Source organism: Miscanthus floridulus, chromosome 17 (assembly GCF_019320115.1).
Source record: "Miscanthus floridulus cultivar M001 chromosome 17, ASM1932011v1, whole genome shotgun sequence".
Lineage (NCBI taxonomy): Eukaryota > Viridiplantae > Streptophyta > Magnoliopsida > Poales > Poaceae > Miscanthus > Miscanthus floridulus.
This window is the reverse complement of record NC_089596.1, coordinates 72,305,716-72,329,882: the sequence shown is the minus strand read 5'-3', so window position 1 is coordinate 72,329,882 and position 24,167 is coordinate 72,305,716. Positions and strand designations below refer to the sequence as shown.

At 47.7% G+C, this 24,167-nt stretch overlaps 2 protein-coding genes and 1 pseudogene across 2 annotated transcripts; all 3 read left to right on the top strand.

Annotated features, from left to right (window-relative positions):
* LOC136516996 (potassium channel AKT2-like) overlaps positions 1–5,916 on the top strand; it is a 30,861-nt pseudogene extending 24,945 nt beyond the window's left edge.
* Positions 5,917–8,154: 2,238 nt separating this feature from the next.
* On the top strand, positions 8,155–11,241 carry LOC136516997 (uncharacterized). The gene is made up of 3 exons (XM_066510511.1): positions 8,155–8,725; positions 9,853–9,971; positions 10,732–11,241. Exons 1-3 carry the CDS (start codon positions 8,282–8,284, stop codon positions 10,877–10,879), a joined length of 711 nt encoding a protein of 236 aa, XP_066366608.1. The 5' UTR covers positions 8,155–8,281; the 3' UTR covers positions 10,880–11,241.
* Positions 11,242–15,117: 3,876 nt separating this feature from the next.
* Positions 15,118–23,743, top strand: LOC136517082 (beta-galactosidase 7). Its single transcript, XM_066510598.1, has 19 exons — positions 15,118–15,351; positions 19,104–19,199; positions 19,312–19,424; positions 19,586–19,652; positions 19,841–19,933; positions 20,001–20,144; positions 20,232–20,326; positions 20,421–20,529; positions 20,645–20,729; positions 20,825–20,943; positions 21,026–21,187; positions 21,296–21,480; positions 21,595–21,696; positions 21,899–22,007; positions 22,344–22,451; positions 22,536–22,643; positions 22,737–22,882; positions 22,982–23,294; positions 23,392–23,743. Exons 1-19 carry the CDS (start codon positions 15,118–15,120, stop codon positions 23,500–23,502), a joined length of 2,499 nt encoding a protein of 832 aa, XP_066366695.1. The 3' UTR covers positions 23,503–23,743.
* Positions 23,744–24,167: the final 424 nt, after the last annotated feature.

Sequence of the window (24,167 nt, the reverse complement as noted above, 5' to 3'; positions counted from 1 at the left end):
CACCTGTGGGTGAGCTCCCCCCGGCCATGGAGATCTGGTCGGAGGCTCGAGGAGGCGGCAGATCGAGAACCCAAGGTGAGATGTACGGGGACTGCAGTGCGGCGACGGCGAGTAGAGGTGCATCGTGATGGAGATGGCCGGTGAGATGGGGCAGGTGTGGTCGGAGCCCCCGCCGCCGCTAGGGGAGCACTGCCATGGGCGAGTCGTTCCGCCTGAGGGTCTCGGCCACGTTCGCCACCATGACGTGTGGCTCTCCCTTCCTCACCCGCTCCCGCTCAGACGCGCAGGGCACGGGCGCCGCCACCATTGCCGGTCGGGCCGAGCTTGTCGCCGCCCCTTCCTTCACCTCTGTCGCCCATGCACCTCCTCTATGCCTAGCAGTAGTCATCACCGTTGCCCTCATGTCCTCTTATTCTTGCCCACGGGTCCCCTGCGCCAAATCGGGAGCAAAGCATGCTGGGGAACACCGGAATCCGGCCGGGGAGAAGCTTGCCAGCGGTGGGGAGGTGGTGCAGGAGCGTGGCGGCGCTCGGCCGCACCCGTGGCAGGGCTTGCCTCGACGTGGGACCGGCGGCGGCATGTTGGCCTCGTGTGCATGCTGTCGTGGCGGGGACCGAAGAAAGGGTGCTTCCGGAGCGGCACAACATGGGAAGGACGATGGCGTAGCCGGTTGGGGTGGAGATGGCTCGAAGGAGACCCCACCAACTCTTGTTCGCGACCGGCGACGCTCAATGCACGGACAACAGTGGCACACGACGGGTCTCTGATCGGGTTTGGCTTGGGTTCAGGGGAGGAGCGAACGGTGGAGATCTAAGCGGGGCTGGTGGAGCTAGCAGAGGGCACAGGGTGGCCGGGGTGGTGGAACGCAGCGGCGAGTGCTGGCTCTGCCGGCCATGTGAAAGCTCTAGTTTGGTTTTAGTGAATTGATGAAACTCTAAGTGCTAACCTAGTTTATCAAGTGATCATGAGATAGGTAGCACATTCCAAGTGGTGAAGCAAACGAAGATCATGACATGATGATGGTGATGCCATGATGATGATCAAGTGCTTGAACTTGAAAAGAAGAAAGAGAAAAACAAAAGGCTCAAGGCAAAGGTATAAATGGTAGGAGCTATTTTGTTTTGGTGATCAAGACACTTAGAGAGTGTGATCACATTTAGGTTCGATAGCCGTACTATTAAGAGGGGTGAAACTCGTATCAAAATACGGTTATCAAAGTGCCACTAGATGCTCTAACTCATTGCATATGCATTTAGGATCTAGTGGAGTGCTAACACCCTTGAAAAAGTTTGTGAAAATATGGTAACACATGTGCACAAGGTGATACACTTGGTGGTTGTCACATTTGAGCAAGGGTTAGAAACTTCACCGGCGGAGTGTCCGCCCGTAAGTGCGGACAGTCCGACGGTGCCACCGGCACCCTAGACAGAAAAGACGGAGGTCACTGTAAGTGACCGGACGCTGGTCTCGGTTGGACTGGCGCGTCTAGTCAGTGGCAGCAGAGGGCGCGTAGCGTCGGTCTCTGACCGGACGCTGGGTCATAAACTGACCGGACGCTGGAAGGCTGCGTCCGGTCCTGCTGACGTGACAACACACAGTGTTGAGGGTGACTGACCGGACGCTGGCTATGTCCGGTCAAGCATGACCGCACGCGTCCGGTCATGAAAAGTTGTCTCTGGATGCTTACTGGAAACGACCGGACGCTGGGGTTCAGCGTCCGATCGTCACTTGACTGTTGAGATCGGGCGATCAACATTTGAAGAGAGGGGACACGTGGCACGTATCGCGTGACCGGACGCTGAGGTCTAGCGTCCGATCAATATGACCGGAGCGTCCGGTCACCCCCGTGTTGTGCCCAGTGAAGGGGTACAATGGCTCTATTTCATGGGGGCTTCTATTTAAGCCCCATGGTTGGCTCAAGCTCACCCGCTTGGCCATTTACATTGACATAGCAACCTTGTGAGCTTAGCCAAAGCCCTCCCACTCATCTCCATCATTGATTCATCATCTTTGTGAGATTAGGAGAGAATCCAAGTGCATTGCTTGAGTGTTTACATCTAGAGGCACTTGGTGTTCGTATTTCGCTGCGGGATTCGCTTGTTACTCTTGGTGGTTGCCGCCACCTAGACAGCTTGGAGCAGCGAGAATCGTTGAGCGGAGGTTGGTGATTGTCTCTGGCTCCGATCGTGGTGATTGTGAGGGGTTCTTGACATTTTCCTGGCGGAGAGCCAAAAGGTACTCTAGTGGATTGATCGTGGCTTGTGTGATCATCATCTTGTGTTGGTTGTGCGGCACCCTATTGAGGGTTTTGCGTGTGATGCCAATTAGCGCGTGAACCTCCAAGTGAGTGAATCACCACAACGAGGAGTAGCTTGTCGGCAAGCAAGTGAACCTCGGTAAAAAATCATTGTGTTCATCATTTGATTCCGAGGTGATTGATTTTCATTGGTATTCATCCTTGTGATTGAGTGGTTCACTCCTCGACATGACGGTATAACTATCTTGCTCTCTCTCTTTACATTACCGTAAACTAGTTGTCAAGCTCTTTAGTGTAGCTAGTTGTGAGAGCTTGTTAGTTTGGTTGGTGTGACTCTTTAGTTAGCCTTTTGAGAGCACGCTAACTTAGTGTAGTGACATAGTTATTGTGTGGATAGAAACTACATAAACTAGAATTGTGATAGGTGGCTTGTATTTTTAGTAGGCTAGTGCAACACTCGCTTCGCCTCATAATTGTCTAACCGGTTTGTTAAGTGGTGTTGTAGAAATTTTTTAATAGGCTATTCACCCCCTCTAGCCATTAGGACCTTTCACCGTGGCGGAGGCATGGCTTGCTCTTGGTTCTAGACGAGGAAGGAGATGGGGAGTGAGGGCGCTAGAGAGAGAGAGCTAGAGCAGCATAGCGCTTTCTCCCATTCTTGGTTGCCGACAAGGACGCGGGAGATGGAGGGACCGCGTCAATGAGCGTGAGGACCGAGTGCGACGGATGGCGCTGTGGGAGCAGGAAGGAGGCGGGAATCTTGGACATTTTTACTGGGCGGGTCCACATGTCAGTGCCATCAAACGGTGAAAACGAGACGGAAGGGACGGAATGACGTGGACGATAAAAAAGTTCTAGACAGTGGCATCTATGACTGCTCGAACATTCTAGTGGCTTGTAGGCAACTACAATCTTTTACGATGGCACACAGGTAAAAGACTCGTTGAATGTTTATTTGATTGATCTTCCAGTCTATATGAAAAAGAAAGAAAAAGGGAAGTAGAACAATTGCTTCATCAAGCAATTTGACGCTGCGAGCTTTGCTGTTGTGCGCTGCGCCCGTAGGTACCTGTGGATGTTCTTCGTCATGGACGTGGCATCGACGATCCCGTTCCAGGCCCTTGCCTACTTCATCACCGGCGAGGTCAGGGAGAACGCCGCGTACAGTGTACTGGGCCTCCTACGCCTGTGGCGTCTCCGCAGGGTTTATCAGTTCTTCACCAGGCTCGAGAAGGACATCCGCTTCAGCTACTTCTGGATCCGCAGCACGCGCCTCGTCGCGGTTGGTAGCATTTGTCACCGCGCAATTCCGAATTCCGACGACTGAATTCTGAACCATTTGGCGCCGCGCCGCGCGTGCACGTTCAGGTGACCCTGTTTGTGGTCCACTGCGCCGGGTGCCTGTACTATCTGATCGCCGACCGGTACCCGCACCCGGAGAAGACGATGTGATCCCCAACTTCCGGCAGGCCAGCCTGCGGCTCCGCTACACCACCTCCGTCTACTGGTCCATCACCACCATGACCACCGTCGGCTACGGCGACCTGCACGCCAGGAACACCGTCGAGATGATCTTCAACGTCTTCTACATGCTCTTCAACCTCGGGCTCACTGCCTACCTCATCGGCAACATGACCAACCTCGTCGTCGAGGGCACCCACCGCACCATGGAGTTTGTAAGCACTGCTCGCTATTGGACTTAGCTTGGCCTGCAGCAAACTAGCAATCTCATGCTATGTATGCAAAACGAATGACACGATCGACTTGCAATTGGATGCAGAGGAACAGCATAAGGGCTGCGTCGAGCTTCGTGGGCCGGAACCACCTGCCGCCGCGGCTGAAGCAACAGATCCTGGCCTACATGTGCCTCAAGTTCAGGGCGGAGAGCCTGAACCATCAGCTCATGGACCAGCTACCCAAGTCCATCTGCAAGAGCATCTGCGATCACCTCTTCGTACCGGTCGTCAAGGATGTCTACCTCTTCAATGGGGTCTCAAGAGAAATGCTCCTGTCCCTGGTCACCAAGATGAAGCCGGAGTACATCCCGCCCAAGGAGGACGTGATCGTGCAGAACGAGGCTCCGGACGACGTGTACGTCGTCGTCTCCGGCGAGGTGGATGTCATACTGCTCGACGGCATCGACGAGCACGTGGAGGCGACGCTGGGGACACGGGACATCTTCGGCGAGGTGAGCGCGCTGAGCGACCGGGCGCAGCCCTTCACGTTCCGGACGAGGACGCTGAGCCAGCTGCTGCGGCTGAAGCAGGCCACGCTCAAGGAGGCAATGCAGAGCAGGCCCGAGGACAGCGTCGTCATCATCAAAAACTTCCTCAAGGTTACCACTTACCAGTCGTCTCGCAGCTCTCTGCAAAATTCTGAACAAACTGCACCGCGCTCTGTGCTGGTGGTGGTCACTGAAACGGTTGCAGCATCAGGTCGAGATGCATGGCTTGAACATGAAGGTCGAGGACTTGCTGGGAGACAACACTGGCGAGCATGACGACGACGAGAATGTGCTGATGGTCGCCGCGATGGGAAACAGCGGCTTACTCGAGGACCTCCTCAGGGCAGGGAAGGACGCTGACGTCGGCGACGCCAAGGGCAGAACAGCATTGGTAAGCGAACATACACACGACACGAATCCGGGGCATTCCGCGCATCCATGCACTGCACAGCCATTTGATGCGGACACTGTTGTTGGCGACGCCACTCGCAGCACATCGCGGCGTCCAAGGGGTACGAGGACTGCGTGCTGGTGCTGCTCAAGCACGCGTGCAACGTGAACATCAAGGACGCGCAGGGCAACACGGCGATGTGGAACGCCATCGCGGCGGGGCACCACAAGATCTTCAACATCCTGTACCACTTCGCGCGCGCGTCGAACCCGCACGCCGGCGGAGACGTCCTGTGCCTCGCCGCGCGCCGCGGCGACCTCGACGCGCTCCGGGAGCTCCTCAAGCTCGGCCTGGACGTGGACTCGGAGGACCACGACGGCGCCACCGCGCTGCGCGTGGCGATGGCCGAGGGACACGCCGACGCGGCCAGGTTCCTGATCATGAACGGGGCCAGCGTGGACAAGGCGAGCCTCGACGACGACGGCTCCGGCGCCGGCGCCGCGCGGCTAACAATGTCGCCGACCGAACTTCGCGAGCTGCTGCGGAAGCGGGAGCTTGGCCACTCGATAACCATCGTTGACTCCCCAGCGGTAGTCCCGGACGGCGGCTCGTCGGGGCACTGCCGTCCAGGCAGATTACAGAGCAGAAGCTCGGAGCCTCGGACAACCAGCGCTGGCCTCGGGTGAGCATATACAAGGGCCACCCTTTCCTTAGAAACCGCAGCTCTGAAGCTGGCAAGCTGATCAATCTGCCAGGCACCATGGAAGAATTCAAAGCCATCGTCGGTAGGCGCAGAAAGCAGAGTTCATTCAGCTAACTGCAGTTGCAGTGGCAAATTAATTGAAGTGCTGAAGTATTCTATCGCGCTTTTCTTTTTCTTCAGGTAAGAAATTGAAAGTTGATGCGGAGAAGGCGCTGATCGTGAACGACGAAGGAGCGGAGATCGACTCCATTGACGTGATCCGGGACAAAGACAAGCTGTTCGTGGTCACCGAAGAAGATCTGAGGAGGTTGGCATCAATGGACTCGCTGTCTTCATCATAGCGTTTGTAGATCCAGGTTTTTCCATAGCAAGTCACACGGGTAGATGTGCATCCAACCAAGAGTATTGTATGTTTAACAACCGAGTCATCTCTGTGCGTGCAATTATGACACATATCTACTTATGCAAGTTATCCACATCAATAACCCACGTCATCCATTAAAATGTATTTATTTATCCACATCAGTAATACCATACAATCCACTAAAAGTTTATTCACGGTACCCACAGCAACGCGCGAGGTATGCTTATCGTATCTTATAATCATAAACTCTACTAGCATTCTATTTCAACGTGTAAGTCATCAACATCATCGATCTCCTACAAAATGTCATGTCATGTCATCCCTAGCTACTAACTTTTAACCTTTTAATGTAAGTTATACACGTCATCTTAACTAAGTGTAATTACTATTTTTAATAATATAAAAATATACAAGACATCCATATATTGTTATTGTTTTATTGTTCCATCGTCTTATAATTCAAGTTCTACCAAATTATATTAGTTGTTTTAATGGATTCTTTAATTGCATTGGCTAATTTTGATAAGAACCGATGCAAGCAGTCACCCCGGAGTGGGGCAAGTTCTAGCAGGGGCAGAGGAGTGGGCAGCAGCGGTGGTAACCGCTGGAAGAGGCACGTTTGATGAAGAAAGGCTGAAGTGCGGAACCATCCCAGCAGCTTGTCCAGCTAACACCCCCCCCCCCCCACCCCACACACACACCCCCACCCACCCACCCACCAGGGTTTTCAATTTCGGTATTGCAAAAATTTCAGCCACCACCGAAACTACCGAATTTCGTGAAATTCGGCCGAAATTTCGGCGAATTTTTTTTAGAGACTAGCACATGAAGTATGCTTTTTCTAAAAAAACATTTAAATCTAAACAAATATTAGTATGATTTATGACTACACATCTATTGAATACAAAAATATGCAATATAAACAATAAAAAATTGAGTCTAAAGTTATATAACACATGTATTAGTGAATTACAAAATTTTGGATTTTTCTTTCGGCCACCACCGAAATTACCGAATTTCGTGAAATTTCGTCGAAATTTTGAACCCTGCACCCACCCACCCCCACACCACCACACACACACACAAATACTCGGTATGATAGATGATATATATCAGGGAGTTCGATGGATTCCCTGTGAGGAGGCCATTAGAGGTGTATGATGCTGTAGTGGCAAGGAGTCACAACAGGAAGAGGACTACGAGTCATCCTCGTGGATGAGGCCGAATATGAGCGGTGCCCCTATGCTTTGATTTTCTGGGAGTAAATTATTGGAAATGGTCGGAGTCTCGGAGATACCCTCAAATTTTCTCCCTACTCTCTTTTAAGCGCTCCTTCAGTCCTCAAATACTGACGTATCCAAGCAATTTAAGGACATATTATGTGGTGAAACAAATGTGTATGTAACCCTATCGAATTACCATATTTGGATCAATATATATTAATGGTAGGTATGCATTTGAATGTTGTCTCTTGAAGGGTTTGTACATCTAGAATCTCTTATAATTTGGAACAAATTTGAATGCTTGAATAGGGAGAGGGTAGAATAATCATAGATTTGGCAGGTAATTAATCTGAAACTGTTGGTGATGCTCTAACAATGTCACTATCTAGATAATTGCTCGTGTCCGATGATACTAGCCCGAAGAAACTCCCAAATATGCCTTATATCTTGGGAGTCACAATGAGACTGGCTTTTCGCATGAGCAAGGGTCTGGCTAGAGTATACACACCCTAACTATTAGACCGAGGGATTAAAAAAGACAATGAGTTAGCTAGCTTATTTTTATCTCATCGCTCATGCATGTTTATCCTTGAGGAAAACCAAACTTGCATCTCCCCCACCCAACATATGCATGACATATTCGCAGCTCACCTTCACACAACACCTCTATTTGTATTTTGTCGATAGAGTTACTCCCTCCGTTCTATTTTATCTAACACAAGTTAGAACGACACGGTCTTCTAGATTACACTTTTATCATTCATTTGCTTTATATTATATTATTTATGCTTATAAATTTATAATTATTGGATAGTATAATTTCTTACAAATGTAGTCATATAAAGTTTGGACTACTATTTTCTGTGCCGATCGAAGTATATTAAACTGTTGACCGTATTTACTTTAACGAAACACCTGATTTATTAGAGGGGGGCGTATATTAACTCTGACCTGTGCGGGTTGCCCGCCTTCCACTTTAAAACATGAAAGAACGTTACATCACGCACACACGCGCACCAAAGCCAAGCGCAGCACTCGACACCACCACACCACAGCGCGCACACGCACCGAGCCGCGTGCACACGACACGCACCTCACGGCGGCAGCGGGAGTAGATCGATGGGGAGCAGCGGGGGCAGCAGCGAGCACTTCCTGCGGCAGCTGAGTTCGAGCGACGGCGGCGGCGCGCCGCACCAGCTGCAGCAGCGGGAGTGGGAGTGCGGCGGCGGCACCGGCACCGGCAGCAGGCGCGGGTCGCGGCGCTGGTCCAGGAAGAAGGCCAGCAGGGCGCGGGGACACCGCCGGTTCTGCAGGACGGAGGAGGCTGCGGCGGCGGCGGGGCGGAAGCGGGTGATGGTGGTGGTGGACCAGAGCTCCGGCGCCAAGCACGCCATGATGTGGGCTCTCACCCACGTCGCCAACAAGGGCGACTTCCTCACCCTCCTCCACGTCCTGCCGCCGCAGAGCGGGAGCGGCGGTAGCGGTGGCAGCCGCGGCGTTGCGGAGGACGCCTCCGCGCTCGCCAACTCCCTCGGCGCGCTTTGCAAGGCCTGCAAGCCTGAGGTGCGTCTAGCCGTCTACTTCTTCACTCATGCGCAGCTTGTTTCTACATGTTTTTTTTTACAACTTGTTTCTACATGTTGTATACTTGTATCCACAGTAAACAGATATAAGGCATGCTCGTCGCATTTTGTTTCAGAACTTCAGTTACACTGAAATGAAGAGATAGGTGTTTGACGTTCTCATTTAGCATTTGATTCGGCAAATATGGACATTGCTTTCGAGTTCATTTTAAGACTTCTGAGCATGCCCGTGAGGTGTTCAACAATGTGCATTATGACCTTAATCTGCGCTAACAATAATAAGGCACGGTTTGGATTGCGGGATTTTTTTCCCGTTTCCTGCGGTTTTTTTTCCGTAAAAACAAGTTGATTCTTATAAAATCTCTGTACAATTTCTATAAAATTCCTAAGATTCCCAGAGACCCAAGAGACTGAACTTTCAAGCTCACAATTGCAGGGAGCTGAATCCTGATGGAAATAAAAAATGCTACCTTTACCGAGTTAGTTAGTCCAAACTCAAAAGCTTTGCTTCTTTATGCAATGCATGTGGTGAAATTTGTACTTTACAGAGTCATACGGTTGGCCCTGTGGCTTTTTCTTGGATCAAGTTGTTTGGGTTCTTGGGCCACTACTGACTGACTGCCTGGACGCAAGAGTTACGCGAGTAGGTGGCTAGATCTGATCCGAACGTTCATGAAAAGAGATGCCATCATAGCCACCCTTTTATTGATGGATCATGGCAGGCCTAAAGCTAAAAAGGGTCTCATCTTCCTAAAAAGCAAGATGCTCAGAATTATATCCTGGTCTCCCAAACAATTGAGAAAGAAATGCCTGTATTAGGAACTAATAACAAGTACAGTCTCTGCACAAAATTTTCTGACCTTGTTTAATAGGAACTAATAACAGGTACAGTCAAACTGTAAATTTTTTCCCCTTATGCCTTATCGTTTGTTTGTACAAAAGAAAAACTACTGTGGCATATTTCAGTGTACTTGAGTCACTGTGTGTTGCAGTGGAAGCATGCGCAGCTGCTCGTCTTTTAGCCCGTGAAACGGGTGTGCTCATGCATCACGGTATCTGATCTCTGGTGCGATATGATACAAAATTGTTTGGTGATGGACGTTACAGGTGGAGGTGGAGGCGCTTGTGATCCAGGGGCCCAAGCTGTCGACCATCCTCAGCCAGGTGAAGAAGCTGGAGGCGTCCGTGCTGGTGCTCAGCCAACGCAAGCCCTCGCCTTTCTGCTGGTAAGCACTGCCACTGCACTGCACACACACACACACACACACAACATGCATGTCATGTGCACGCACCGCCTTCTCATCCAATCCGCCTGCGATGTGTCCCTCGTCACGGATCGGATCATTCAGTATTTCAGTTGGGCTGTGCCGTGCAAAGGTGAAAGAGGGAGGGGAGGGAATAGAATCTCGCGGAGCTGGCACAGCCTATCACACTGCTGTTCGTGCCCATTATTCTTCAGAATTCAGAAACAAATGCCTGAAACTCCCAGAGAGCATGTACTGTATATTTTTAGCAGCTGAAGTTTTCTTTCTTGGTAGCAAGAAAGAACTGTTTGACAAGCTGTCAACTTTAAGATGAACATGAGACCAGTGTAGGGACAGGGATGGGATGGTCAAGCACTAGCAGACAGCAACAGCCATGTGCCATCCATAAACCGGAGATGCCTTTCCCTTGTCCTTGCAGTTTAAATTCGATTCCATCTCCCGAATGGAGCAAAGCAACCAGCAAGAACCGTAGGGGTACTACTGTCACTGTGTGCCCTGGCAGTCGTTGCTCTTGTACGCCTGTGAAAGTATAAACATCCGGAAAGAAAAGTTTAAAACCACACGAAAAAGCTTACATACAGCGTCAGAAAAAAGTTACTATGGGAAAGTCACCTTTTCACCACTTGTATAATCAAATTAAGCTTCCATGTTTATGTATCTACCTGCTACTAGAGTAGTAGATTGCTGATGCGTGGGTGGCCGTTGTGAACAAACATTGCAGCTTCCTGCGGAGCAGCAGCGAGGAGCTGGTGGAGGAGTGCATCAACCGGGCGGAGTGCCTGACGCTGGCGGTGCGGCGGCAGAGCAAGGGCGTCGGCGGCTACCTCGTCAGCACCCGGTGGCAGAAGAACTTCTGGCTCCTCGCTTGATCGATCCACAAGGCCTCCGCCTCCCCTCCCGGTGGCAGAAGATTTTACTGCCCGGGCTAAGCTTTTCACAAGGCCAATAAGTAACCACTACTGCATCTACTATTGATCTACTATAACCTCCAGTGTCCTAGGGTGTGCCAGTGTGCGTGTGTGCCTGATCCTCTCTCTCTCTGATGCGCTGCTGTATTCTATCGTCTTGGTTTAGCTGTGCTGCTGTAGCTGTTGTGTAGTAAAGCCAGAAGCTGACCTGTCTGTTCTGCGGGAAATCTGTCTGTTTGTAGAGCAGGGTGCAGGAAACTAGAATTTGTGTATTGTGCGATGTGTTTGTTTGCTCGCTGAAATGCAAGTACGGAGTTCCATAATGAACTTACATGTTCGGCAGGCCGTAAACGATCGTAAACGATTGTGGATTATAAGCTGGAACAGTATTTTTCTCTTACACCAAACCAGCCAGCAGTAAATAATCCACGATCCAGCCCAGCCAGCCGAACAAGTTGGATGTGTGTTGACCAACTGTCCCCTCTTGCTCTCTCAATGTTGTCCTACCCTAATATGCTCTCCAAAACGCTGGAAGCCAATTGTGTCAAACAAACTTGATTCCATGTCAAAGCTAAACTTGCTAATCGTAGTGAGTAGTGACTGCCTACAACTACAATAGGACGACAACCCCGGTTAACCCCTCGCCCCCCACCTGGCCCAGATCAATAACGCGCAGCAGTGACTGGTTCAGATCAGGCAGGCTCCTAAACACGGTCGGCATGGTAGTCACCACTCACCAACAACGCACGGTGTCCCCGTCCCCAGTCCCCAGACCCGAGCCCAGGATCCGAGAACAAACCGGTCGGCATCGGCCTCGGCCTCGGCTCGCGCGGGGACGCCGACGGATGGAGCGATGGACACGGCGACAAATCCGGCAGGCAGTCAGGGACCATTGCTGGCTTGCTCGCCTTGAATCTTCTTCACTGCCGCACAGGGGGCGAGCCGGTGGTGTGTCATGTGTGTGTGGCGCCAGCACAATTAAGTAGCCTGTTCGTTTGGCTGTGGCTCGTCGTAAATGATCATAAATTTTCATTCGGAACAATATTTTTTTCTCACACAAACCAGCCAGCAGTATTTTTTTACGAACCAGTAACGATACGAACCAGCCAACCGAACAAGCTGATGGCCTGCGGATGGGAGGTGGCAAACAGTCTCTTCTCTGGTTGGTTTCTGCACCGATAAGCTCGACGGGTGCTGGTGTGTTGCGAGAAAAAAACACTATTATGTGGCTCAAACCAAGGAACCAACAGGCTGAAGGGAGCCGGATGGTCGATCGTCCCCGCGCCCCCGCCCCGTGGCCCGCGCCCGTTCCCGCTCCGCTCGGCGGCATCGCGGCGTCATGATGGTGCGTACCGGGGCGACTGGTGCGGCGAGGGTGGTGATGCTACGTAGCTGGGCGCAGGCTTTTACCACCACGGGTGCTGGGTGCAGGCGGGGCTCATCATGAACCATCATTCCCGGGAGTTGAAGGCTGTGTTGGGTCTCAGCCGCTCCGCTGCGGTCGTCTGCCCTGATTGCGGCAGTTTTGTACGCTCCCCGGTGCCGTCGTGATGGCGTACAGCGAAGTAGCGAACCTTTTGCTTTTCAGTTCTACTGTTCGATCTCGTGCTGGAAGATGAAGAAGACGACGCGGCAGTTACGCTTCCTTCCCGGCCTCGCGATGGTGTACGGTGAACGTTTATCTTTTCAGTTCTATACTGTTTGATCTCGTGCTGTAAGGTGAAGAAAAGGTAGTAAGGGTATAGAAGATGCGCAAACTGACCATGAAAAGAAAATTCTTGGACCTTTTTGAAGGCAGGAATTTTATATAAATTTCATTCACAGGAAACAGTCTATTTTCATAGAAAAAAATGTAGAAAATAGGAAAAATTCTCGTGTTCTAAAGAGAGCCTAAACTAGTTCAAAAAAAAAAAGAGGGCCTAAACTGAAAACTGGTTGATAGTAGCAGAAAAGAGAGCTATTACATACTAGGCGATGTTGAATTTCTTTAAGGTCGTGATTTTTTTTCTTCTTATAATCAGATTTTTATTGAAAAGAAAACAAGAATCCTACCGGACGCTTTGATTAAGATCGCCACTTTAGAATTTATTTTAAGAAATCACTTCAGAATTTTGAACTGGTACAATCAAGATTTAAGAACCGAAAGAGCCAGCAGATATGATGATTATAAACGAATTGATTATGAGCAACATATCCCGGGATCTACATTTCAGCTTGTCTAAGCACCGAGTGCGTGCTCACCATCCGAAACGCTGTTCGCGTCGATGTTCATGACCATGCTGTAAACGATTTATAACCCTCTTAACGAAACACGTGTCAACGGGTACATTCTCCAAAAATTTTTTTTGATTATAAGCTAAAAAAATGGTCTAATAATGGAGCTTGAGCTGAGCTCAGCATTTGGATTTTGGAGCCCCAGTCCCCAGAGGCCAGAGGCCAGAGCCAGGCTCGGTGTGCCGAACACAACGGGAGGCCGCGAGTGTTTGGTTCGCGGGCTCCTCTTGGACCACAGCGGGAGCATGGGATGGGCTGGAGACAGCGGCCCATAGACATGGGTCCCCCTGCGGGCTGCGGCGCCTTGTGGCTCTGCGGCGTCGTTCGGTCCGGCGTGTGCCGCCGTGCCAGTTCGGCCCAACGAACTCGACATTGACGTTGCTTCTCTATCGCAGACCAGAAGCAGCACGCAAATAGCTTAAGCTGATCAAGTATAGAGTAAATAGTACTAGCATTTATGTCTTTAAATAAATTTATTATAAAAATATATTCTATAACTAATTTAATAGTATTTATTTTGTCTCATGAGTGTTAGTATACTTTTTTATATAATTTTAGTCAAAATTTAGACCGTTTGATTTCTTGAAATGTGAATTATATTTTTCTTTATGGACGGAGGGAGTACCTACAGAGTACAGGCTACAATTAGCCTATTCGCTGGTTGGTTTCTGAGCTGATAAGTCCGGCTGATGCTGGTTTATTGTGAGAGAAAAACACTGTTGGCTGACTGATAAACCCTGATTGAAACCAACAAACGAACAGAGTGAATGACGCAATGACGCGTCTCTGCAGTTGGTGCACCTCGTTGCCAGCTGACGGCCATCGCGTCTAAAAATGGCCATGCCCATAGCCAAAAATTGGCTAGAATCCGAAATCCCGATGGCGCGCCCTGATCGATCACGCGGAGCAAAGTGGAGAACTGGAGATAGGCCAGCGGGCACTTGGCAAAAACGCGAGAGGTCCATCCCCGCACGTCTCCAGGACCACCAAATATGGCTCACTGATCAGTGATCAATCGGGTCGCCGTCCTACTCCTACTCCTACCTCGGCTACGCACGCCTGCCATTCGGCAGCGCACGCGACGCGGATGCCGGATGCTTCACCGGGGCGGGCGTGCACATTTCAGACGAAATGCATATATGGTGGCCCGTTTATTTGTGTACCGGCACTGCGCAACTGCCTTCTAGTTGGAGCATCCCCGGTTTTCGACTTCAACGGCCGGGAAGGACGCGAGCCGTGGCACAACTGTCCATCATCGTCACAAGGTCGCGGTTGTCATCACTGGTCAATCATGGTCGCCGTCCGAACTGAGAGTGGGATGCAGCGACCAACCCTTGTTGGACACTAAAAGCGTGTTTGTTTGAGGGATCCGACTCATCTAGCTAGAATGGAGTGGTCCACCTTAAGGCCACCTTAGGTTCGCGGAGCTTATCCATCATCAACCTGTCATTAAGCTGCTGATGAGTACCCTATCAGAAAAGGTTCATTAGTACAAACAGCATTTGTGACTTCCCAAAAAAAATGTGACTACAAAATTAAGAAAACACAAAAGCGCGTGAGAACGCCGAAGTCATGCATATATGGTGTTAATTAGATATCTTCTTCTGTTTCCATCAGACCCCAAAGCCAGATACTCATTCACACAAGAAACGGAACAAATTAATTGATAACTGGCCAACTTTATCATATAGACACACATATAGCAAGCCAGCAGGAGATATGCGGGCATCCCGGCAGTGCCAGCCAATGCTCTGCAAACGTGCCCGTTTCTGCTGCCTCCTCACTTCCTCAGGTATAAGTAGCAGAGAGGAACACAAAGAAGCAACTGCAAGGAACGATCGAACTGGTCCGGGAGCCGGGAGGTCCAGGCACGAGGCCAGCTGATCGATCATCACCATTCACCAAGGATACCGTGGGAGAGAGAGATGGCCGTCGCCAAGGAGGTAGTCGCCGTCGTGACTCTGCTTCTCGGGCTGACGTCGTGCACGACATCATCGACGGCGGCAGCGACGGCAGGGACAGGGAGTGCGCGATGGAGGGAGGAGGACTGTGGTGGTGTGCGGGGAGAGGTGACATACGACCACAGGGCCCTGGTGCTGAACGGCACCAGGAGGTTGCTGTTCGCCGGGGAGATGCACTATCCACGGAGCACGCCGGAGGTAATGCTGCTGCTGCGTGCCTGCACTTTTTCTTGCATAATTTTGCTCCCTGGTGCTCAATAAGATCGATGTCAGCTGTATTGCTATTTTATATTTAGGGCGGGCGCGGGAGTTTTACCTGAGTCTCAGTCGTTTGATTGCGCGTACGTGTACGTCTTTGTGTTAGAACAAAATGGATCCATGAGGGACGATATGAAACGCTTATAGATTTGTACATTATTCTGCTTTAGCCTCACGGTTTGAGATTCAGGGTATTTTTTTGGAGGATCGGAGCAGCGATCGACGTGGAAGTATGCACGGTCGTTACGTACGAATAGTCGAGTGGGCTGGCTCTACCACTACGGACCAAAGCAGCAAATGCTCCGCCGGCTCTAAGCCTCTAACAAGTGACAGATGGAGGATCGGACTGCAGGCGTGTTTGCCTCGGCCCACCCGCCCGCGCCTCTCGCTCATCGTCATCGGTTTTTGGCGCTCGGCCTGGCGGACCGCGCGTGGCGGTGGCACACTGGCATCCACGGCGTCGGCGCGGCGTGCGTGTTCCACCGCCCCCCGGTGCTCATGGCAAACGCTCGCGCGCCGGACGCACTGCCCAGTGCCCACGGCGCCCTTGGTACTGAATCGCCTGTGGCTAGTACTGCAACCATTTCGCTAGCTAGTCCTAGTGGAAGTTGGAGTGGACGATCAACGCCTCCACGATCCACCCTCCCGGCCGGCTTTAACGATAGGCCCGGAAGCGAAAAATAAAAGAAACGCCGCATGCAGGTTGCAGGGCGCAGGCACAACTGCTTCCGGTTGATAAAACAACATTGATTGAAACACACCATCAGTGATATGATCACCGCGTACTGGAAAGCGCAAAAGCGCAAATAACCTAGGTACGTCAACGTGATTGCCAACTGAAAGTTGGAAGCCGTGACCTGCCCCTGCTGCTCTCGATCTCTTCTCTGTTCTCTCGCATGCTAGTTATTGCCGGTTGCTCTGTTATTCACTTGACTTGAGCATGGCATGGATGCATCTCTGCCTCCACACGTTCAAGTTCGAGTGAGCTAGCTAGCCAGTAGTCCGGTGGTAGCATACTCGCTAGTACTGCACGTTTCGTTGGTTCTGGGCTTCCAAGCACAAGGCTGACAGATCTATACAGAAACGAGAATATATTCTTTCTGAGTTCTGACACAATTAAAATCGGGCTTGCTCGTGAGCCTGGCTACATACTGGAACGGCTTGTATTGCATTCTTGGATCGAGGCCACACAAGTGGACGCATGTGCCTCTACGACAACCATGGCTCCGCCGACGCCGGCCATCCTCCCTCCTGCAGGTCCGGCATCGTGGGATGCGGCTGCCTGCCGTAGCTCGGTGCCTCGGTGTCTCCTTCGATGTTGCAGCATCAAGCTTCAGGCTCTGCAGCCTGGCAATCTTCAAATTCCTTGCATGTGACATAATTGGCTATTGGTCAACTTATCTAGCGTGAGTTTCAGTATTTCACATGCACGTTCAGAATGGAATATCTGAAACTATACACCTTCATGGATTCTGTCTTCACAAATTTTGCACGCAAACAGAGCAGAGATGTCAGCAATGAGTTTAAGAAACTGAGCTGACTTTTGAACTTAGTTCTGAAAAAGATGAGTTTCCTATTAAGCTGGTTGTGAATTTCATGGCATGTACTGCCATGGCTTGAAATAAAATGGCAATAGCTCTTGTGTGTATTTGCCTATTTGGTACCTGACAATAGCCTCTGAGCAATATCTGTTCACTTCTGAATTTTCAGCTTGCATGCTTAACTAATTTGGTCAGTCATTTGGGTTCTGAAGTTATGCTGTGTGAGCAAGTGAACAATTGAACTTTTGATCTTGTCACCTTGCTGTTAAGTGCTGTGACCATGTGCACTTCTGAGAAGGACTGTTATATGAACTTATTTTGGTTCTGTGAGTGCTCTGATAATTTTTTAGGCTGCAAACGATTTGCTCATTGTTTGGGTCGCGTGTTTCTGCATTAGTTTGTTTGCCGGGATTTTACTACTAGGCGTGTCCGGTGATGCGGCACATGTGTACGCATATAGGTCTACGGCTACACAAAATAAAATAAGGATGAACACATCTCGATCTCTGGTCAAATAACACTTCTCGATCTATTCTAGGGTGCGTGGTATCACTTGTCCAGTGTCCACGGAACATGCAGAGAGTTTTGGGATGCCCCGATCACTGTAAATTGCTAGCTCTATCACGGTTCATCTGAATACACACAGCACGAAAACCGACAGGAGGTGTAGAATGTAGAAACCATCTTGACTGCGTTATACTCTTACTTCCACACTCCACAGTCAATGCGAAGTGTTGAAACTGCCGTTCTCGAGGCTCCACTAGGAGGGGACAAGATGCAAATATCTGTAAGCCTATTTGCTAGTTGTAATAACGTGTTTAGCACTCTACTCTTGTTGGCGGATACGATGCGATATGAGACCCAGAGATCTATACTGCATGGGATCACTCGTTTGCCAATTGTTTGCAGTTCATACCTTGACCAAAATTTGCAGCGCCGTCGACGAGATTTGGCAAAAGGTAGATTAGAGACGCTTAGCGTAGACATGCATGACTTCCCCCAACGTCTCAGCGTGTATATATATGTGCATATACAAAGCGTCTCCCTTTCAACTGACTTGAGCATAGAGACTGGAAGCCGGCCCTGAACTACATATCCTAGTGATCATAGAAATGCCAATAAACATTGCCGCCACAGCGTTGCTCGCTGTGTTGGCAGCCTTGTTGCGCATGCCACCGGCCGCGGTGGTGGCAGAGATCCGGTGGCCGGAGGAAGATGGGGTGGCAAGACAGGTGTCGCTGGATGCTAGGGCCTTGGTAGTTGATGGCACCAGGAGGCTGCTGTTCGCCGGTGAGATGCACTACACCAGAAGCACACCTGAGGTTAGTGCACGCCATTGCCTGGTGGGAAAAATGCCAAAGAAAATCTGTAGTCTCTATCATCGGCAAATTATCTTTGCATAAGTGATCATAGATATCAAGTTGATTATAATTCGATGCGGTTCAAAGCACAACTAGTATGATCGATCATATCAGGGAGCTGATGGACATGAGCTGCTCCCAATCACCCAGAGCCACTGCATAGTGTACCCACCCCAGCTAGTGGTCTGGCCACCGTTATTATATCAAGCTCAGAGCAGATCTGGAAGAGCTACGGAAATACTTCTTGTTCATTGCAAAAGAGTGGTTTTACATTAGTTTCTGTATGCCACCAAGCTATTTAAGCCCATTTCACAGGAGCGCTCAAGCAGAGAAAAAAATTACTTGTCTCCTCTAATTGCCCTCACTGACCTTACATATAATATTGCCATTTCTACAAGCACACATATTTTATAAAAAAATATAAATTAGAAACCGTGTGTCATACAAAATTACAAATGGCATGTTTTTTCTGTGGTGTACACACTCATTTGGGAACACCTCAGTATTTTTTTGGTGTGTCATTCAGAGTGACCAGCAATCCTGAGTTTCAGGATTATGATAATCACAGCAGAATTGGCTTAGAGGCCAGGGTGCCAGGCATTTCAGAAAATAAGGGCATGCACACACAAAATCCTTTGGTTGAGAGTTATAGGCAAGAATATGTAATGCAAACAAAAGTATATAGGACAAACTTCAAATATAATAAATGAACTTAGTAACGTTTTCTGGCTTATGCGCTGCATGTTTCAGTTATACCTTTTCTTCTTAAAAAGTTCTCGAATAATTGCAGATGTGGCCAAAACTCATTGGTAAAGCAAAGGAAGGTGGCCTTGATGTGATACAGACCTATATATTCTGGAATGTTCATGAGCCTGTCCAGGGCCAGGTAGACGCTCTTCTCAATTTCATATGAACACCGGTCAAAGCACCTGAAAAATATCCTGTGAGAGGCCAAGTACTAAGAGATGTGTAATTTGTAAATGGTATCATTTCACCAGTACAACTTCGAGGGAAGATATGATCTTGTCAGGTTCATCAAGGAAATTCAAGCTCAAGGCCTCTACGTAAGCCTCAGGATTGGTCCCTTCATAGAGTCTGAATGGAAATATGGGTATGAATGAAATAAATACAACAAAGCATATATTCTCGCTGAACTAAAATATTTTAGAGAAGCATCTCAAAAAAGATTTAAGGAACTATATAACATCTAAGTAAAATAAAACTAGATATTATCTCAACAAATGCTGAATATCTTTTGTTTGGTCCATGCAGAGGATTTCCGTTTTGGCTACATGATGTCCCAAACATTATCTTCCGAAGTGACAACGAACCCTTTAAGGTAAGCAAACTTGTGATGTGGGATTTTTAAACTCAGTTTTTCTTTTTTAATGAAAGACCAGACAAATAGTAGGGTTCCATTTACCAAGATCCAAATGAAGCACTACTTTAGTACTTTCATCAATAATTTATCATGATAAAACCTGTTTAAAGGCATCATACTAAATTACTTACATCTGATCTATGCAGCAACATATGCAAAGATTTGTTACAGATATAGTAAACATGATGAAACATGAAGGGCTTTACTACCCACAAGGAGGCCCCATTATAACTTCTCAGGTCTGTAAAATAACAAAGTTATCGATTTTTGGCGTGTACATCATCTAACTACATAAATTATATGCAGATTGAGAACGAATACCAAATGGTTGAGCCTGCATTTGGCTCAAGTGGGCAGCGTTATGTCAGTTGGGCAGCTGCAATGGCTGTAGACCTTCAAACAGGTGTTCCCTGGACGATGTGCAAGCAAAATGATGCTCCAGATCCAGTTGTCAGTATTCATTCTCATACTATTCCACTTGACTTCCACAATGCTAGCAGAAAGTTCCAACGAGTCTAATAACAACTTCATGATTAGATCAATACATGCAACGGGCTCATTTGTGGAGAAACATTTGTTGGACCAAACTCAGCTAACAAGCCTGCATTATGGACAGAAAATTGGACCTCACGGTATATGTGCTACAATATTTTCACTTGTTAATTTAACATTTTCTAATCGTTATGGAATACAACATGCTTAATGGTAGAATGTTCATGCATCCAGCTATCTTATTTACGGTAATGATACAAAATTGAGGTCTCCAGAAGATATCGCCTTTGCAGTTGCATACTTTATAGCAAGGAAGAATGGAAGCTATGTGAGCTACTACATGGTATTAACTTCCTGAAACAGAATTGAATATTTCCTAGAAATACCTCAGTTTTTTTTTGTTGTTGATTATCACAAAATAACTTTGTTGTTGTTGTTGTCTACTGATTACGATAAAGTATCATGGAGGAACAAACTTTGGGAGGTTTGCTTCTTCATATGTAACAACGAGCTACTATGATGGAGCTCCTCTTGATGAATATGGTAAATATTTGCACAAAATAGAAGCGTGCTAAACATATTTACACAATTTTGATAATAAATTATCACATCAAAAAATTTAATTGAATCATATCCAGGTTTGATATGGCAACCAACATGGGGTCATCTCAGAGAACTGCATGCTTCAGTAAAACAGTCATCAGAACCGCTACTATTTGGGACATACTCCAATCTTTCTTTAGGTCAAGAACAAGAGGTAAAATTACAGAAAGGAAAAGTTGATACTTTATTTCAATAGACTCCGCCAAGATAAGGACATAATGTATGATGTACTCCAGGCACATATTTTTGAAACAGAATCACAATGTGTGGCTTTCCTAGTCAACTTTGACCGGCATCATATATCAGAAGTAGTATTTCGTAATATTTCATTGGAACTGGCCCCCAAATCAATCAGCATTCTCTCAGATTGTAAGAGAGTAGTTTTTGAAACAGCTAAGGTGAGTAAACCTACATACCGTTTATGGCATATCCTTTATTTTTTCCCTCTATAACCACAGGATAGAGGAAGATGTCTTCATTGTCCGATTTTTGCGTGTGTGTCACAGGTAACTGCTCAGCATGGATCAAGAACGGCTGAAGAAGTGCAGTCTTTCAGTGACATTAATACTTGGATGGCATTCAAGGAACCAATTCCACAAGATGTGAGTAAAGCTACGTACAGTGGAAACCGGCTCTTTGAACATCTATCAACCACTAAAGATGATACCGATTATCTATGGTACATTGTTGGGTAAGATAAACTTTCCCAAAGATCTTTTGCTCCATCATTTGATCTTCTTTACGACAGTAACTTGTTTCATCACTATCTTAAACACATGATAAGGGAAAACTCTCTCAAATGCAGCTATGAATATACACCGAGTGATGATGACCAGCTTGTACTGATTAATGTTGAGTCAAGGGCACATATATTGCATGCCTTTGTCAACAATGCATATGTGGGCAAGTATCTTACTATCTTATTAAATTACTGTGGTTTTCCCAAAGTTCTTCAAGTATATTTATCTCTTTATGAAACCATACAATGTTCCAGATTACATTATTCTCTTTGTTACAATTAATGCGTTAAATTATATGTATGCTCTAGAAGTGTTCCCTCTTATCTAATTTGTGTTTGATATAAGCCTTTTCCATGACATTTTAGGTAGAATATATGGGAGCCATGGTGGACCTGCCAATATCATTCTCAACATGAATATTTCTCTAAAGGAAGGGCCAAACACCATATCATTGCTAAGTGCTATGGTTGGATCACCGGTATAAATCATATAACCCTACTATGTAGTGAACTATAAAGAATTAGCAATTAGGGAAAACTAAAAGTGGGGATCAAGATGTTCTACAATGGCCAATAGGTCCTCCACATACAAAGTAAATAGTGTATCAAACTTGTGATAAAACTTTGTTATCCAATCAGCTTTACATAACATATGTTGTCAAAGTAAATGGTGTATCAAACTTGTGATAAAACGTTGTTATGAGATCAGTTTTACATAGCATATATTGCCAAGCACAAGTACCGAAACTTTCAAAAGTAGATGCCGTTGAATAACATGCATTCAATATACTGAGCTTTCATCTACTAACTTAAAGGATTCCGGTGCTCATATGGAAAGGAGAGTATTTGGAATTCGGAAAGTGAGCATACAACAGGGACAACAACCAGGACATCTGCTCAACAATGAGCTATGGGGGTACCAAGTAAGTCAAAATCAAGTTATTATTATAAATGAAAATAGAGGCCAATATTAGATGCATGATTTTGAGTTTTCTTACTAAATGCAGGTTGGCTTATTTGGGGAAAGGAATAGCATCTACACACAAGAAGGATCAAAAAATGTTGAATGGACAACTATCGACAATATGGCATATAGCCCACTTACTTGGTACAAGGTATAGAGTACAGAACAATGGTTCAAAAATTCCCGTCTGTCCATTATTTACAGAAAGTGAACCATAACTGGCATCATTTGTTCTGTGACCCAGACTACATTTTCCACACCCGCGGGAAATGATGCAGTGACACTGAACCTTACTGGTATGGGTAAGGGCGAAGTATGGGTCAACGGAGAGAGCATCGGACGATACTGGGTCTCTTTCAAGGCTCCTAGCGGCAATCCTTCGCAATCTCTGTAAGTAGAGTTAGTTCCAACTCCCGCTCTCTCGCCACTATATCCTTCTCTTCCCTACAATCTCACAAGCAAATGTTTCACTGACCCAACATTCCTAAGGTATCACATACCCCGGCAATTTCTAAACCCTCAAGACAATATCCTGGTCCTTTTTGAGGAAATGGGAGGCAACCCACAACAGATAACAGTGAACACAGTGTCGGTCACAAGAGTGTGTGGCAATGTGAATGAGCTCTCTGCTCCATCGCTTCAATACAAGGATAAGGAACCACCAGCAGTCGATCTCTGGTGTCAGGAAGGCAAACAGATCTCGGCAATTGAGTTTGCAAGCTACGGAAATCCTGTAGGTGACTGCAAAAGATTTGGTTTCGGAAGCTGCCATGCAGGATCATCGGAATCTGTTGTAAAACAGGTCAGAACACAGCCAAATCATCTCTAGGCTATCCAGAGCTATGCAATAACGTTCTGTCATATTAGCTAGTTTGTATAACTTCTTTTAGCTTTTTCAGGCTTGCTTGGGTAAAAGTGGGTGCTCTATTCCCATAACACCTATCAAATTCGGAGGCGATCCATGCCCTGGAATCCAAAAATCCCTTCTAGTTGTGGCGAATTGCAGATGACACAAGACAGTCATACAAGTATACATCACAGCAAAGAAATTAGATGAGTATAAAAAATAAAAGATAAGTTGCAAAATCAGTGAGCAGCAGAGACGAAGGGAAGCATAAATAAATCAAAACAAGCAGCAATTGTTATTAGGCAGGCAGATGATGAATTGAGGCGTATTAGTTGGTAGACCCTATCCCTATGTGCCAGTTGTTTTGACCTGGCGTGTTATCTGTACATCGATTTCGCCTGAATGACGGCTCATTGTTTTATGGTTTATATGATGCTTTAGACATACGCCATATCATTCATTTGTAGCGCCTCCCATAATACGCTATGTAATTCATTTCTAGCGCCTCACATCTGATCGCATCCCCTCGTACAGATTATCGTCGGTAGTCTTTCGAAGGGTATCCCATGAAGGTAGATTGATCGGTAGAGGAGCGTGAGATCAAGAACAAGAAGGCAACAGACACACACGAGTTAGACATGTTCAGGCCGTCAGTATGACGTAATACCTTACTCCTATGGTCTGTTGGTTTGTATTAGCTATCGTATGATATGCCGTGATTTTAGAGGGGATCCCTGCCCGCCTTATATAGTCCGGGAGGCAGGGTTACAAGTCGGTTAGATCTGAGAGATAATCGGAAAGTAATAACTGATTACAGGAAACTTGGGA